Raw genomic sequence first — 17,334 nt, 5'->3', positions numbered from 1 at the left:
TAATGCGTTTTTTCTCGTGCTCGAACAGGAAGGACCGCAAAATGGCGCTGCTGCAGCTGTCGTCTGTGGAGGAGGCCGTGCTGGCGCTGATCAAGATGCACAACCACCAACTGTCCGAGTCTAACCATCTGCGCGTGAGCTTCTCCAAGTCGAACATCTAGAATCCGACCCGAAGTCAGGTTTACTGAACCTGACTGGGTGCCTCCGGCGGGTACAGCTACATGCAGATGCACCAGCAACACCTACAGGTCTATTGGCAGCAACAGATACAAACTATAATCCGTAGTACAAGAAGAATGCACGCAAACTTCTACTGAAAAGGCAGACGCCAGAAGCACCACCCACCCAATCCAACAGAACAACCAGCGGCAACAATCGATGCATGAGCTATACCAATTTTAATCAGAGCAACTCACTCTAGGAACTGTTTCTGTTTTTTATCACACCCCTGCGGTGGAACAGGACAAAAACAAACAAGGAATCTTACTAAATTGATTAACAAAAAGTCAACTAAAAATAAATATAACTTGAAATTTACGCGAAAATAGCATTTCAACTTACGGCGCACGCAGACAAGAAAACAAGCAAACCACAAACAAAACAACCCACTAAACAATCAGCAACATCGTAACTTAAGCATAACTTTAAAACTATAGTTGTTAAGGAAATTGCATTGCATAACAAAAACAAAAGAAAACAAAAATATATAAAGAGTAGGCGGAGAAATGTATGTTTAAAGTGAAGAGAACATCGTAACTTAGAAATATTTTTAGTGCACTGTACTGTGTTTTGGTTTTAAAAAACGACAGAAAGTCAAGAACAAACTGAAGAGAGAAATTATGTTAAAAATGAATTAAGGCAAAGTTTTATTATGTACATGATGCTGTTATTATATTTTAAAGGGATGCAACTTAACTTTAATTTTTTACAAGTGTGCAACTTCAATTGAAGCAATCGCATACAAGTAGCTCGTAAATGTTTTCATTTTGCTAGACTTTAAAAGTAAGGAAGTATTTAGAAAGACGGTCCCGAATAGCACACCGAGTCCTAAGCACATTGAAGTGAAGCGAAGCGATGTGAAATAACGTTAAATGGAATTTAGGAAGATTGTATTAAATTTAATAACCTAAATAAATCAAGAACTTGGACACCGCGAAGATAGATCAATGGCACGTCCTTTTGTTTAGAACTACGGGAGAATAATAATTTTAAAGGCAGTTAAATCAACTCGTACGTAAACCCTTTGTGTGTATGTAAATGTAAATGTTGTTAAGCTAGCGCAAATTATACACAAACGATCAAATATACATATTAATAAGTATGTATTGAACTACAACAAACCATGAAACAGGAAATTAAACAAATTTTAAGCTACAAAAGTATAATCTTAAAAAAGAAATCAAAACAGAAGGTAATTATATTTAATCTTAGTCATACTGGTAACGAAAGACATAAACGTGTTTTAGCAACAAAACTGAATGATTTTTTGATAATTTTACAAGGACCCCACAACGGACACCACACAAACACACACACGCGTCATATACACACGGTCACACACACACAAGAGCGAACAAATACAGACAAATATGAAAGTTTATATATATTTAGAAAGTGAAATTATTTATACGTTGAAGCAATGAACAAACGAAATGAGGAAAACTTATAAAAAGCAAAAAACACAAAATGGTTAAAAAATCAACTAATTGTAACGTACATGATATGGATTTAGATCGTAAGCATGAGTAGCAGTGATTGTAATTTAAAATTAAAAGAAACACAAACACAAAGGAAACAAGTAATTCACAATACAAAATCCACAAGAATGGTAAATGAATATATTTAAACGAAAAACGTGTACGAAAAGCAACAGTAAAATATTGTAAAATGTAAAATTTATTGAAGTACTATATTTACAGTTATCAAACAATCGCGCAGGCAATACAGAAATATAGTCAAAAGGGGCAATATGAACGAGAAAAGGTTGACGAAAACCTACCTACATTTTCCATGTAACACAGAAAGCTTACCAAACGTTTTTGAGCCAACTTTAGCGTTTCATATACATACTACAACTAGCTATCTAACTTACCTTAACCTTAAACCTATTTATCATACTTACATATGCTCTATGTCTATGTCTACTCTTTATATATACACTATATACACGTTTTGTTAGCGCATCGAAGCAAAGTAAAGCGATATGATATACGTCTATATCAGACCCACGACTGCTAGAATTTCAAACGAGAACTCTTGACAAATCAAAATTTCATAAAAGTATTTAGCGAACTTAACTCTACAACTGCATACAACCGAGGCAACCCAGACTATGTACAACAAAAGCGATTGCACACCCTCAAACCATCAACATAAACTAAACAATCAGCAAAGGTTAAGGACGGGAATCAGGACGATGTCCTTGCTGTTCGTCGGTATGCAGCGTTCAAGAGTAATCAAATATTTAGCCCAACGATAATATAGATACAATGGCGCTACTGCGTGTAAATGTTGATAATGAACACGACACCGAGCAGCATACGAATTAATAGAACTAATGCCCAATACAAAATACAGATACCTATTACGATATACATTAAATTCAGATAACAGTAATAGTACAGTAACGAAAGGCGATGGCGACGAGTCGGATGCGCAGAGTAGACAATGCAGCTAATTGACAAACAGTACACTAAAAAGTATTACTTTACCAAGTAGAGAAAAAACTAACGATTAATTTACAATTAAATTGAAATCCCGAAATCAAGAGCCAGCAAAAAAAAAGTGTGAAGGAATAAAGGATGAAACGCATGCGTTGCATTGGGACAAATCAAACTGTCGAACTTAAGTGATCTTGTTCGGCTGAAACGCAGGACGAAGTAATCAAAGCAACAGAATTGCATAACTTAGTGATGGATTCTTACACAAGCCAACAGTTTTAAGTTGTACATTACTAGTTGCCAGAGATTTTACCAAAATGCAAAGTGAAACATAAATCGAAGACTAATCGTGAATTACATATATACAAGAGGAGCACGTTTTCGAATGTTGTGAGCCAGGTGTGCCATGAGGCGACATTTCCCACGCAGGCTTACATATGTGCTACTTCTACAGTTAGAAGAAACCAGAAATATATGTGTATGTACTATATGTAATTGTAGCTATAACTATTCATTAATGTGTCGATGAAAACGCAGAAAATTATTAGAGAAATAGCGATTGAGTCAACGTGGAATGCAGTCAGAGAGTTAAAACTAAACACGAACTACAATCAAATCAACGTAAAGAAGAGAAACAAAATCAGCTTTTAGTTACGAAACCACATGCGCAACATATACAACATGAACATAAACATATCAGCATTGTTTGACACATGAGTAGTTAATTGAGACCCCTAACTTTGTTTTCCTGATCGCCTGATTTGCTTGAGTTCCGCCTTGTTCGAGACCGCCTTTGTTCAGTATAGTCCAAATACACACACAGGGTTGTTAAAGTAAAATGAAAGGAAGATAAGAAGTGATCCCTGTAGAAAGCGAATATTACCCATACATTTAGAGCAGCGCATGCTACAAATTGTTAGTTCGGCAAAAGTCTAAAAAAAATGTATTTAAGAAGTAAAGAAGCGCTGAAGTCATAGATGGAAGCATAGAGAATTTGTTCAGAGTTTTCGAAGAGACAGGCGATAAGACATAATAAAGTTGAGATGCATACAATAATTTGTACAGTTTTCCAGTTTGTGTTAAATGTTTTTTGTGAAACAATTATATGTGGTTTTTAGAGAAGTCAAAATGCGCAAATCAAAAAAGTTGTTACGTTCATGGTTTTGTTTATTTGGTTTGTTCAATTAGACAAACGTGTAAAACTGATATACAATACATTACCTTTACTTATAGTTAGCAAAATGTGTATGTGTTTTACGTGATGCTTTTAAACCGAATTGTTTTTCACAGCATTTGAATTGCGTTTTTGAGATACACAGTATAGAACAAAAGTTGACAACAGGCAGAAGTTCCTACTTTTTAGTAAAAACGAAAAATGGTTAAAACATAACTAACAGAAATAACTTGCAGCAGAGAATTTAAACCGATATACATTAAACCAAAACGATTTTATTTCGATTGTCCCAACCATTGCCACTTTCCTTCAGCGCTTGCTTTTATTAAAGGTTTGATGTCCTTGTCTGTCTAACACTTGTGAATATATGGTGCGGTTTTTCGTAGGTCAGGCATTATTGCAAAATTTAAATAGGGTCCAAGTTTTAAATATTAACAATTAAAACGTAACGATGATATGACTAAAGTATAGAGGGAACCTGGCATTGACCAGCTGCATATTTGTGTTATTGGTACCCACTCTTCAGGAGGAATTTTTATGAAAAAAATAATGTCAGCCACCGCTCACTTTCCGGCATCAGCTTCTGTGAATCGTAGCAAGTGAGAAAGCTTAGCATTCTGCCCTTGACTCTTAACTGCTTAACTAACTCAACTGCGAATAGACACACGCGAAACAATCAAACATTTCTAAAATCAAACTTTTAGTATACACCAAGCAAGAACACTTCGAAACTTTTGTGCTCTCTAATTGTAAAATTAATGGTAATACGACAAAATAATCATTTTATGCTCTAAATGAAAAAAGGATGCAAGATTTTTCTCACCAAATTTTACTACAAATCTCCTATGTGTATTGTATATAAAACGAAAAACGAAAACTAAAGTGTATTGATATATATTTAAATGTATTGCGATTGCGAAGAACAACACAAAAACAAAACCAGTGCATGCAACATCAGACAAAAAGAATTAACATCCAACAGCAGCTACGGGACTCTTAACTAATTTTTTAAACTTAAAGGTAAATTTTCATATTGCAATTGAATGTGAAAATATGAACTGTACGTACGAGTCGAAGCATAAGGCTTTTTAAGCTGGAGATAATTAGAAGTAAACTGAAGACATGTGGCAGTAACTAATTGGAAAAGAAAGCAAATCTGCAAGCTGCGGCGTTGTCATCGAAATATTCAATTGAGCGCAGCATTGAGTTTGCAATGATATGAGGAAAATATTTGTTATGTTACAAGCATTAATTAATTAATTATTATAATATTAATTATTATTGAAAATATTTGAGAAATAAAGATAAAATAAAAATGATTCGAATCATTAATCAAGTGTATTTATTTTCAGTTCTTCACAGGATTTTAGCTGGGCCAAACTATCAATAATATCGGTATTTTGGCCGAAACAACGCAACAAATGGTCAAAATTTAGACCATTTAGTACATTTAGAACATTTAGTTCAGTTAGAACATTAGGACCATTTAGAACATTTAGTGCATTGAGTACACTTAAAGCATTTGGAACATTTAGTACTTTAAGTACATTTGGAACATTAGTACAATTTACACTAATTCTACATATTTTCTACATGATTTGTACATGCATTCTACATATGTTCTACATTAATTTTACACGAATTCTACATAATATCTACATACATTTTACACGAATTCTGCATATTATCTACATGAATCTTACATATTTTCTACATAAGCTCTACATACTATCTACAGGAAATCTACGTATTTTCTACATGAATTTTACACACTGTCTACAGGAATTCTACATTAATTTTACATAATATCTACATGAAGTCTACATATTTTCTACATGCACTTTACACACATTGTACATGTTTTTTACATCAATTTTACATAATATCTACATCCATTTGACATATTATCTACATGAATTTTACACGAATTTTACATAATGTCTACATGATTTCTACATTAAATGACCATAATATCAACATTCTACATATTATTTACATGCATTTTACATATTTTCTACATGCATTTTACACGAATTCTTTGTAATTTTTATGCGCTTTTTACATATATTACACAAGTTCTACATATTTACTACACACATTTTACACGAATTCTACAAACTTGTACAAAATACATTTTTAAAGAATATATGTAAAAATAATGTAGATAATATGTAGAATTAATGTAGAAACTATGTAGAATTTGAGTAAAATATATCTAAAAAATATGTAAAAATAATGTAGATAATATGTAGAATGCATGTAGAAACTATGTAGAATTTGAGTAAAATTTATGTAGAAAATATGTAAAAATAATGTAGATAATATGTAGAATGCATGTAGAAACTATGTAGAATTTGAGTAAAATTTATGTAGAAAATATGTAAAAATAATGTAGATAATATGTAGAATTCATGTAGAAACTATGTAGAATTTGAGTAAAATTTATGTAGAAAATATGTAAAAATAATGTAGATAATATGTAGAATTCATGTAGAAACTATGTAGAATTTGAGTAAAATTTATGTAGAAAATATGTAAAAATGATGTAGATAATATGTAGAATTCATGTAGAAACTATGTAGAATTTGAGTAAAATTTATGTAGAAAATATGTAGAATGCATGTAGATATTAAGTATAATTTATGTATAAAATATGTAGAATTCACGTCAAAAACACTAATTCTACAATTTCTACACTATTTTTACATATTGTACATAATTTCTACAATTGTACTACATACATTTTACACGAATTTTACAAACTTGTAAAATAAACATAAATTTAAGACGATTTCTACATTTATTATACATACATTTTCCGTGAGTTATACATACAATCGTACACAAATTCAACACACATATTAAATAAATTTTACACGAGTCTAACATTATTTCTATATCACTACACACATTCGAATTCGTCATGCATTTCACATGAATTCTACATGTCAAATGTACTAAATATATTAAATGTACAAAGGCCAAAATCAATGAATTTGGGACGAATTTTACATCACTTTTACATGAATATACATACATTTTCCATGAATTCTACATGAATATTACACAAATTCAAGTTCCACATGATTTCTACATCCCTACATACATTTTACACGAAATCTTTATTCATTTCACCTGAATTCTACATGTCAAATGTACTAAATATACTAAATGTATAAAGGCCACTTTTGGGGATAAAATCACAACTGTTTGCTGAAAATGAACCAAAAATGGAAGTGTTAAGGTTTGGATGCCAATAGATTGGATATATTATTACGAGCTCAAAGCGGTATGCCACTCGTCCTCAGCACCATTTGTTGCGCTCTTTCCCTGTAGTAGATACAATTGACTTTTTATCCCTATATTAATGAAGATTGGTCAAAATCAAATTTGATGCTGAACGGCCTTTGCTAAATTACTTACCAAAAGCAAAAATGTACTCCGTAAAGGAATTAAAAATACCAAAACACATTTTTATTTATATGTATATATATTTTCATTAATAATGTAACATCGCTTTATTTCTGTTTTAGTTTGCATTTGTTTTTGCGATAATTATTATTGTTATTTGTTCGGAATAAATTATAACGTAAAGTTTACTTGCTCATTAGGCAATCACATACACGCAGACGCTGCATGCACGTCCGCCAATGCATTATGCATACTATATAATTGCAATGTATTTCCGACGTGTCCTTGTCAAATTAGTCACTTCTCAATATTTAATTTTACGCTATATGCAAAGTATTTGTATAATGTACCGGCTGTATTATATCTATATTAACGATACAATTTGTTTGTTTCTTTGTGGCAGTGGTAAATCAGAGTATTATCCGTTCTAACGAATCCTCGCTAATGGCGCTTTGCAATAAGTTCGTGTCAGTTGGTAGGATGGGGTTTTGCACCGACGGGGTTTAGCCTGTCCACTAGGTCTGCGCTATAGGTATGGGTATCCGCAATAAGATATTAAGATATATACATATGTAAGTTTTTTAACTTTTAATTGTTTGAGTTTCGTTCATATATCATTAGTATGGGAGGACCAATGAAGAAAAAGGTTTAGCAAACGGAAACGGTATAGATTTACTTTAGATTTATTTCGTTCTTTTCGCTTCCTCTTATGGTGGGTTTTTGAAAATGATTTTAAAGTTTAATAAAATCGGTATTAATTTTGCACATCGCCCTGGGAGGAGTGTGTCACTTCGGCGATAGGTCTATTCGGTATTGTTTTCCCTCCTAATTGAAAACTCTTCTCCTTCTTTTCGATAAGTTTTGAACTATTGTTAATCTATTCCTTATTGCATTTTATTATTAAACTTGCATATTAAGAAGGTAGCAAAATGCTGGTGGTAATATTTTTTTTATTTCCGCTAATATTTCACTATTACCTTAAGGTTTGTTATGTTACTTTGATAAAGTTCAATGACGCGCTAGAAAATGGTTCAACCTAACATTTCAAATGATCGAAAACCCAAGGAAAACTCTGACACTTCTTACAACTGGGGATCTTCTTCGCATTTCATTTGCTTGTATATTTTTTTGTTTGATGTCGATCTGTATGAACCCTTTATTCGTTCACAAGGTAGTTTTATGTTGTTGGTTTACTTTCCTTTTCTTTTTGTTTTATATGGTTTTCAGTCTTTTCAACAAATTGATTGCTTGGATTTTGTAAATTTGTTTGCTGGATTGTTCTTGTTGTGGCTGCTGTTGTTATTGTTGATGTTGGTGTTGCACCCGCCGCTTCTGCTGCTGATGACAAGAGCTAAAGTTTCAACTAAAATGCATTGGCCTAACGTTTGATGGAGTATGCTCGTGATGTGTTGCACTTAGTTCTTAGGTGGGTCTCCCCATATTTGGTTTTTGTATTTTACGCCTAATGTAACTCGCTAAAGCCCTGAGCATTTGGTCTCCATTTACTTGTTAAGTTCGACAGAAAAAATATTCACCTCATTTGCAATCGCTTGCAAATCGCTCGAAAAACAAAAAAAAATCCCCGTAAAGCGTCAAAGGGTTCTCAAAGTGGGGCGGAAACTAAGGGTGCACGGGCGTGGGCGGAAGGATCTTTGTGGTTCGAAAGTAAACGAAAGTGTAGGCACATTTAATACACACATAAACTCACACATTCTTTATATATACTTATGCGTACTCATTATCCAAATTATCCAAACCGTAATAGAACTGAGCTCCATTTCAAACTATCCGAGATTTCCGCCGTGGATTCGGTCGAACACATTTCCGATTTCGAGATTGTGTTTTGAACATAACGAAATGAATTCTGAACTGCATCCTGCCACCATTGCTTACGTATCCGATACTATTCGTATGCGCCTTATTCGCGTAGGCTTAGTTACTTTCGCTAATATTTATATGTGTTCGATATTGTGCAATACATTTCGATTCCTTTTCATTCACTGTTGACTAACATTAATGCCTAATGTGTAGCGTATTATCAATTCATTTGCCGTTGTCTTTCGCCAGCTAACAGTTGGATTGGTTTTCGTATCAGTTATTAGTGTATAGTTAGTTGTAGTTATTCTAAGTTAAATGCATATACAATTTGTAGTACTTGATTGCTGCCAATCGTGTTAGGGTTTAGTTTGGTATTTATCTGTGTATATTATGTAGTTGATGCTCGGTCGCTATAATTTAGGTTTGTATACATACTTCAATAAGTGAATACTTTGCGTTAACAGTTTACCCTCTTCTGGTTGCTTCGCCCACCTGCCTTACTTGCTTTAAATGTACGATATGACACAGTGATATATATTCCGTAGTGTATGCTTACGAGTTCTAAGTACAAGTACAAATACATATCGAACAGGACCGGGATCAGGAAAGCAGCTCCAAGCGGCAAAAGCCGAAACAGGCGCCCTCGCAGTCGCAGCCTCCAGTTGTTCCACCCACCACCAACTGACCACCTCCGATTCTTTACCAGCTTCCACATTTTAGGCCTAAGCTATCTACGACTATGAAGCCACAACAAACAGCAAATAAACCGAAGTGTTGTCCTACTCACTATGACCTCCACCTACTCCGCTACTGTTATTTGGTATATGTAGAATATGTCTCGAATTTGTAACCGGGTCGTTCAACGATTAAAGCTTTCGGGGTGAACAAATCAAGAAGAAGGGTTCGGGGAGCTACTAGGGACGTTAGAGTACTACGTGTGTTTAAAACGAAGGCGACAGCTGTAGTAACATTGACTTTTCTTTGGTATTTACGACGTTAAAATCCTAAAATCAGTAAACAGGTTGGGCTAATGTGGCTCGGGTATCGCGATTACCACAAATAAACTTTTCTGCTTGCCATTGCAATTACTTTTGACTCTTATTAAAACCTCTACTCGCTATTTGCAATAATTAACAATTCACTATATAAAAATCAATCGCCTCAACTATATGGCTGCCTATGTCGTGGTTCTTAACTTTGTTTTCTTTGGTTTCATAATCATGTTTAACACTTCAAATGCTCTCCATTCGTATAAAATAAATCTGACAACAATTAACTGAATAATTTGCTATTTAAAATCTCAACGTGTTCTCGGACTGCTCATCAATCCCCGCTCCGTGTCAATTGTTAAAATCAAATATTGCACAATCTAGCTTATAGTTGCGTTTACGCATGGGCTTATATATTTTTGAATAGTTATGAAAAATGTACTATGAATTTGAATATGATTAGATCTATGTTTTCAATTGGTGTGGTTGAACTGCTGAGGGAAGTTGTACTTGCATGAAGACGAACGATTATGCATTTTTGGTTGCTAACATAAATCTTTGTCGGCCTCTAAATCTGTTTTCTAGCTTTCCTAATTTCTTCTCGGCTATTTTTCTGTTACACCTAGTTAAATAATATGTCACTGTAGGCTATGTGTATTGACCGGCGAGGCCTTTGACTAGGACCTAGCTTCAACTGACGATTTTTTGACTAGACCCGAGAGGGGAATATCTTTCTGGGTATTTACAGTTCCGCAGCGTGGTACTCGAAAGTAGTTTATAGGGTTTATGCGATTGAGTTCGTTATATGCTCATTCATATGTTATTACTGTATGATTGGGATTAAGCACAGTTGGTCATACGTTGCAAAAAGCTTTGAAAAACATAACTGCTGTAAAACTCTCTTAGTCGCAAAGCGTGTTAATTTGTTATCTTGTAGTATATATTTTAGCATTACTCTCCTTTTGTTACTTTTTCATCGCTTGTATAATTATGTTTAAACGTTTATAAATATTATACTGTACTGTTGTATATTAGTGTGTATATCAGACTTTGTTTCATACAAAAACTAAGCACATCGATTCGTCAGTAAATTCATGTATTTGTATTTGCATGTCAGTATCCGTGTGGTGTTCGTTTCTTCCAGCGCTGTGGTACGAGGCGATCGGCACTTCCAATCACGTATGCACGTGTGTATAGAGATTTATATAATAGGCATAGGGAAACACTTTAGGCAAATACACATGTTGCTTAAAAGTCGTCCAATAGTTAATTTAGATAGGTTGTCATAGTCGTGTATACTGGTTTTACTGATTAGAGAGTTGGTCACGGTCACACACATAGCAGATGCTGCGGTTAGACTAGAGATAGGATGTGGTGAACTAGCATCTTTTTATATACAGCTTTCACTGTGAAGTGGGATTACGAAAAAATACGTTATCAACTTAATTGTCTATTAGAGGCGTGTAAGTTTATGTAGAAATCGTTTGTTTGTAAAAATTAAATGCGCGATCAACCTTTTGTTTAAGTTTTTCTTTTTATATTGTATTATGTACTTTGTTGTATACGGTGTTGTCTTTAATTTATGTTTTAGTTCATTCAAAAATACTGTTCGTAAATCCTATTGAATTCGGATTCGGGTTAGCTGAATGGCTGCCCACTGTCGAGCGTTGCAGAAGGTTAAAGCTACCAATGATAAGCTTCCATTAAGTATTTATAAACACACATACACAGAGCTCGATGACTATATAGTTTTATATTCTTGCTTTAGTGGATGGCCTTTGGGCTTCCATGGGACAGGGACTTGACGCTGGTTGCAAAATCGTTTCGTGTCGTTCATTTTTAGGGGCTTATATTCGTTTATCTTTCGTATCTTGTAAATTTGTAAACTGTAAATACTTCAAAAGAACACTTTCAGCATTGTATGGCATTCATTTTCGTACTCTTTCGTTAAGTAACTACGCTTATACTCGTGCGCACTCATTGCATCAATGATTTAGACCGATATTATTTACAAGACAAGTGGTAGGAAAAAACTAATTTTTTCCTTTCCGATGAAGGAAATCTGAATTGAATCCAAGCTTTTGCACAGAGTTAGATTGAGAACCAAGAAGTTTAACAAGAAACTAGCACTTGCACATCTCTTAGTCCCTCATTTAAGGCGTATAAACGTAGTTCCAGTTGTTCTTTCCTTCTTTCTAGATGCATTTAATAGCACTTTTCGTAACTCACTTGATATCATCATACTCATCGCTACCGTTTTTCGAGTCTCCCGACGACTGGAAAGCCGCCATTACAGCCGCCCTGTGGTGGCCCTTGTCCGCGCCTAGCTTCTCCTCCCCGTGGCTACCCCCATTGCTGCCCGGCTTCTCATCGAAGGCATCTAGGAAGGGATTGGTGGCCGCATACTGGGCCCTGTAGGTTCCCAGTGTGTGGTAGTTGTTGCCCCCGTTGGCGAAGGGTCGCGAGCCACTGCCACTGGAGCTACTGCTCGTGTAGAAGTCGTAGCTGTTGGTGGAGCCCGTCATGGAACTAACCCCGCTGCTGCTGGCGGTTCCTGCTCCACTTCCACTCCCCGCGGAGTGGTACGAGGAGCTGTTGGCCGATCCGCCAAACAGGGCAGCCCCCGTGGAAGCCCCATTCTTGGGCAACGTGCCGTACAGGTGCATGGTATTGTGGTTGCCGTTGCCGTTGGTGGTGGTGAATGGACTCGGACTGGCGCTGGAGTGGCTGTGGCTGCTACCATTGCCGTTTCCCAGGCCACTGCTGCCGAAGAGCGTACTGCCATAGCTTCGGCCCTCGGAGTTTGCCCCCGAAACCGCTCCCAACCCAGATCCCGCTCCCATTCCCGACTTACTGCTACTGCTGCCGGAGTTCCTGGTGTCATTGGTGTAGGTTGCAGGCGTACTTGCCCCACTTGCCGCAATGGTGCCACCTATGTAGGTCTTGGTCTCCGTCTCCGAGGACGATGAAGAGGCCAGGCTGTCGAACAGTCGACGACCAGTGGAAACCAGCGAGGCCGTGGTGCTGCTGACCGCTCCCGTCTTTGTGTTGCTATCCTTGCTGCTGGACAGTCGCGAGGGCGATGACAACTTCTGGCTGTTTGTATTTGTGTTCGAGTCCGCTGAGCTGGTGGTGTACTTGCTAATGGCTCCAGTGGTAGCACCCGGCTTGGTCGATGAGCCTGAGCTTGGCGTGACCAATTGGTAAGTGCCCTTGGGCAGCCCGTCGCCGCCTCCCGGAGGAGAGGGTGAGTCCGGGGACTTAATCGGCGTAAACTGCACCCGTGGCTCCCGCTTCAGATACTTAGACATCAGCTGGCTGGTGGTCATGGCCTGCGACTGGGCTAACAAGGCGTTTGTGGAGGCCGAGGACTTGTAGGAGACCAGATCATCTGAATCGTCCGAAGAGGTGGTCGGGGCTGAGGTGGCCGTCGAGCCAGCACTCAGAACCGTGGCCTGGGACGAACTGGAGCTGGAAGTGGCGCTCGACTTGTTACGCATGGCCTTGTAGTCCTCGCCGGCGGAGAGCCCACTGGCATTCGCCTTGCTTGGCGTGTAGCTACTGTTGCCAAAGCTGCTCTTCTTAGCAGCCAGGCCGGAGTACTTGGAGGTGTAGCTGGATTCTTCGGTCACCGAACTCTTGGACTGCGCTTTGTGCGGTTCATAGAAGTCCACATTTCCCCTGCGAGATGCTGTTCCATTGCTTTCTTTGTCTCTAGTGCTTCCGCCCAGGGAAGAGGCTGAATCTGCTTGGGTGGTCGGCGTGGTAATTTCTACGGGCGTGTCCTTCTGCAGCGGCGGCTTCTTCATCACGATGGAGTAGGGGCTAGACGGCTGGTCGACGATCTTGACTTGCTTCACCGAAACGGGCGAAGCACCGCGCTTGATGGTATCCGTGCCTACAAGAGATTACAAGAGCATTAGCCACGTAATCCTATTTCTCCGAAAGCAAACGCAGAAGCTCTGACTTGACTTTTCTCTTTACTTACTTTTACCCGATCCGGATCCGGAGCCCGAGCCCGTCGACGCCGAACTACTGCCGGGGGAGGGTGTGCCTGGAAGTGGCAGTGGCGATTGGTCGGGAATTGCTGAGCCCACTGAGCCCCCCAATTGATAGGGCTGCAAGAGATTAGCAAACAGAAGGGGGAGCAGGGGAGAACCCGCCAAGTTGGTCAAATGTTAATCGGCAGGGGCTTCAAGTAGCTTTCAAGGGAGTTAAGGGCGCATACGTGCTAATTCTTTGTTTTGGGTGGTGCAGGGAGGATATTTAATTTTGAATCGTTTTGGGGTGTAGTGTTGGATTGTTAATGGGTGTTTCATGTGGTATTGTGCGACACATACAACGGACACATTTAGATTCATAGACAAAGGACAATTTCACTTCGTGCGCGGTGCGATTTTCGTACAGGTGACGGCCAATTCGTTAACCAATCAGATATTTTTTTGGAATTTGGATTGGAAGTGTGGGATTTGAATAGGTTATTGGTGGGGCCAAAGCGTGAGGTGTGTGACATGCAAACAAGGTAGGAAAGCTAATAAAATTCGCCTTTAAATAATACAGGTTACGAACGGGACGGAATTTAATTTTAATACTTTTGTATGTTTCACTCTACATTAAAAATCCCAGGGTCAAACCCTTCGATTCTAAGTTAAAGGCGAATTTTTTGCGTGAACGGTGTGCAGGTGACTTAAAAGGGCTTACTGGATAGTGATTTAAAGCGATAGTAAAACTGAAGGACACTACTGCACCCCCAACCAAAGTGGGAGCCTAAGAAGCTTCAATGAGAATCAACTAAATTTGGGCGGAAAATAAAATGCTCTGAAATGTTTCCCCTTCCGTCTTGGAGATGTTCTACACTACATAAGCTGTGCTCTTGGATTCTGAACAAATTAGTTTGGGTTGTGAGCTTCAACCAACGAGGAAAACTGAAATCTAGTCGGGGAACGGGGTGTAAACAAGTCACAAATTAGGTTTTGATTGATGAAGTTTTTACAATGGCAGTGGCACACGAGTTAATGAAGCATTTACATGATGTGGTTTCATTTGGCATGTGGGGGCACACAGAGCCGTATGATTTACATATTGGATTGGAGTGGATACATGTGGTAGAAATAGTCGTTACGAGTATGTTTGTTTGTTACCAGTAGTGGGCCAATCATGCTTTACACGCCGTTTAACACCTAGCACATCGCTCAAATCATCATCATTACCATCGCTTATATCGTACTGATAAGTTAGATTATTTAGGGAGATATATGTATATGTTTATATCACAATTACAACGTCTATCGATCAGGATCACAGCAAATTATGATTTACTTTACTATATTTCTTTGCGTTGGTATTTCGTAAAAAGCGCAAATCAAACTGACAACAGATAATGCTTAGATATTTGATAGTTCAGTAGGTAAATATTTTGGTAATTATCATCTTTGCAGAACGGTCAACAGGAAAAGTAAGAAGAGCAAGAAATTGTTTCGAATATGTTTGTGTTTTCATGGATTTGGTGTGTGTTGAATGAATGTTAGGAGTGAAAATTGGCTGGTTCCAAACAGCATTTTTCTTAAGTTCCATAAACTATCAGAATCCCGTTGAACTGATTGAAGGATTAAAATTCCAAAAAAAAAAAATTTTAACGACAAAATAAAACTTTCCGTCCCAGGTTTTTTAAATGTTAAAACAAAATATTAAATTAGTCACAATTAGCAAGACACAGTCAAAGAAAATAATATTAGTCGAGTGAAAACACAAACTATTTTAGGTCTTTAAAAATATGATCCCCACCTCAACCCTAGCCAAAAATGGATGAAGGAGTGCGGTGTGTTTAATGTGGATGAGGTAGTTTATGCAAGTATCTGTGGTCAAGTATTCTGGTATTGCAATCACTGTTTCTCATTGTTCGCGGCGTCGCCTCTGGTTGGTTGTGGTGGCTGTGTTGTGTGGATTCTGTTTGTTTACCTGTTGCACCGCTTGTTGCAAGGCTCGATGCGATTGAGCTAACTGACCCACTACTGATTGATACAGATGACTGTTGGCTGTGGCTGAGAGCTGAGGATGGCCTTGGGAGAGTATGTTGGTTACCGAAGTGGACGAGCGCAGAAGATTGCCCGCCGCCATGAGCTGCGCCTGCTGCTGCAGTAGAAGTTGCTGTCTGTCCGCTGGCAACGCACTGACTTTGCTTCCACGCTGCCCTGTTGACTCGCCGCGCCGACCTGTCTACATAGGACTCTGTATTAATCAATATTAATGTGGACGCGGTTCGAGGTCTTCTCGGTGGCTGAGTGGGTGAGGTGATGGGGGAACACGGTTGCCACTTGATCGCTGCTACGACGTAGAAGTCTTTCTTAACTAATCACTGATTTATTTAATTTTGGATTTAATTTTTAAATTGCGTACCTCCCAATTTGGCAAGCCCATTAATGTTAATAATAATAATAAATACCTCGCACGGGACAAGGTATACATGCAGGTGCAGCCAATTAGCCTGATCGAACTGAAAATCGCACCGATAGTGGCAACCGTGGTGGCAGGATGATGGGGCTGTGTGTATCAGTGTCTGAGTTTTGTTTGCATAACAGCTAAGAGTGAGAACGGTTTTTGTGCCGAACTTGAGATTGAAAAAGAGGGCGAGCGGGTGGCACAGATCTTGACTTGGAACTGCTGCTGATGCAGCGATGCATCCAAAGCAGAAACGAAATATGGAATCAAACTCTTGCAAGTGTGGTGGCTAAGTTCGGTGTGTATCTTTGTGTGTCGGTGGTTCGGGGCTTGCTGGTTGCTCTGAGGTGGGGGATCGGACGCTGGGAGTACGTTACCTGAAGCAACGCCGGCCATATTGCTCATGCTGCCGGCGGTGGCCAAGCCGCCCATCATCGCCCCCGCAGCGCCGCCCATGTGCTGCGCCATCTGCTGATGCTGCGCCTGCGGCTGCGGCCAGATCTGGAGCAGATACTTGAGCACCGCGATCGGCTGGGCGTGATCGATGTCAGCGCCCGGCTGCGCACTCGCCGAATGCAGCATCAGCGGTGGGCCCATCACGGTGGCCAGCGCCTGGGCGGACATCTTGTTCCGCTCCGAGTTGGAAACGACCAGCGAAAGGTGGTCCAGCAGGAATACCAGGGTGGCCTGTGGGGCAAGGCGCGTCGGTAAAAATGTATCTTCAGGCGGAAAAACACTAATCTTACCCTATTCGCCCGCGGCAGGCAGTCGAGAATGCTAAGCATCAGTTTCGCATTGCCCTCCGGGTCATCTGGCAGGCAGACAGCTGAATATCAAATTGGTG

At 38.6% G+C, this 17,334-nt stretch overlaps 2 protein-coding genes across 14 annotated transcripts in view; one reads left to right on the top strand and one right to left on the bottom strand.

The window, feature by feature from the left end:
* Window positions 1-392, top strand: part of LOC108023859 (polypyrimidine tract-binding protein 1) — a 140,197-nt gene extending 139,805 nt beyond the window's left edge. For all 3 annotated transcript variants that reach the window (XM_044095595.2, XM_050889128.1, XM_050889127.1), the window contains one exon: window positions 29-392. In XM_044095595.2, the coding sequence (XP_043951530.1) occupies window positions 29-161 (133 nt within the window). In that variant the 3' untranslated portion in view covers window positions 162-392. The remainder of the gene's footprint in view (window positions 1-28) is intronic.
* A 6,901-nt stretch (window positions 393-7,293) lies between these two features.
* Window positions 7,294-17,334, bottom strand: part of LOC108023867 (rho GTPase-activating protein 100F) — a 43,080-nt gene continuing 33,039 nt past the window's right edge. For 6 of the 11 annotated variants that reach the window (XM_017093531.3, XM_017093533.3, XM_017093534.3 and 3 more), the window contains exons 7-11: window positions 17,237-17,316; window positions 16,868-17,177; window positions 16,011-16,264; window positions 14,041-14,170; window positions 7,294-13,950 (exon numbers count right to left, since the gene is read on the bottom strand). In XM_017093531.3, the coding sequence (XP_016949020.1) occupies window positions 12,278-13,950; window positions 14,041-14,170; window positions 16,011-16,264; window positions 16,868-17,177; window positions 17,237-17,316 (2,447 nt within the window). In that variant the 3' untranslated portion in view covers window positions 7,294-12,277. Of the gene's footprint in view, window positions 13,951-14,040; window positions 14,171-15,761; window positions 16,269-16,867; window positions 17,178-17,236; window positions 17,317-17,334 lie in introns of those variants that run through there. The other 5 variants (XM_017093541.2, XM_017093542.3, XM_017093545.2 and 2 more) reach the window with 3 other exon arrangements.

Source organism: Drosophila biarmipes, chromosome 3R (genome assembly GCF_025231255.1).
Source record: "Drosophila biarmipes strain raj3 chromosome 3R, RU_DBia_V1.1, whole genome shotgun sequence".
NCBI lineage: Eukaryota > Metazoa > Arthropoda > Insecta > Diptera > Drosophilidae > Drosophila > Drosophila biarmipes.
The sequence above is the reverse complement of the archived record's forward strand: the minus strand, read 5'-3'. Positions and strand labels throughout refer to the sequence as shown.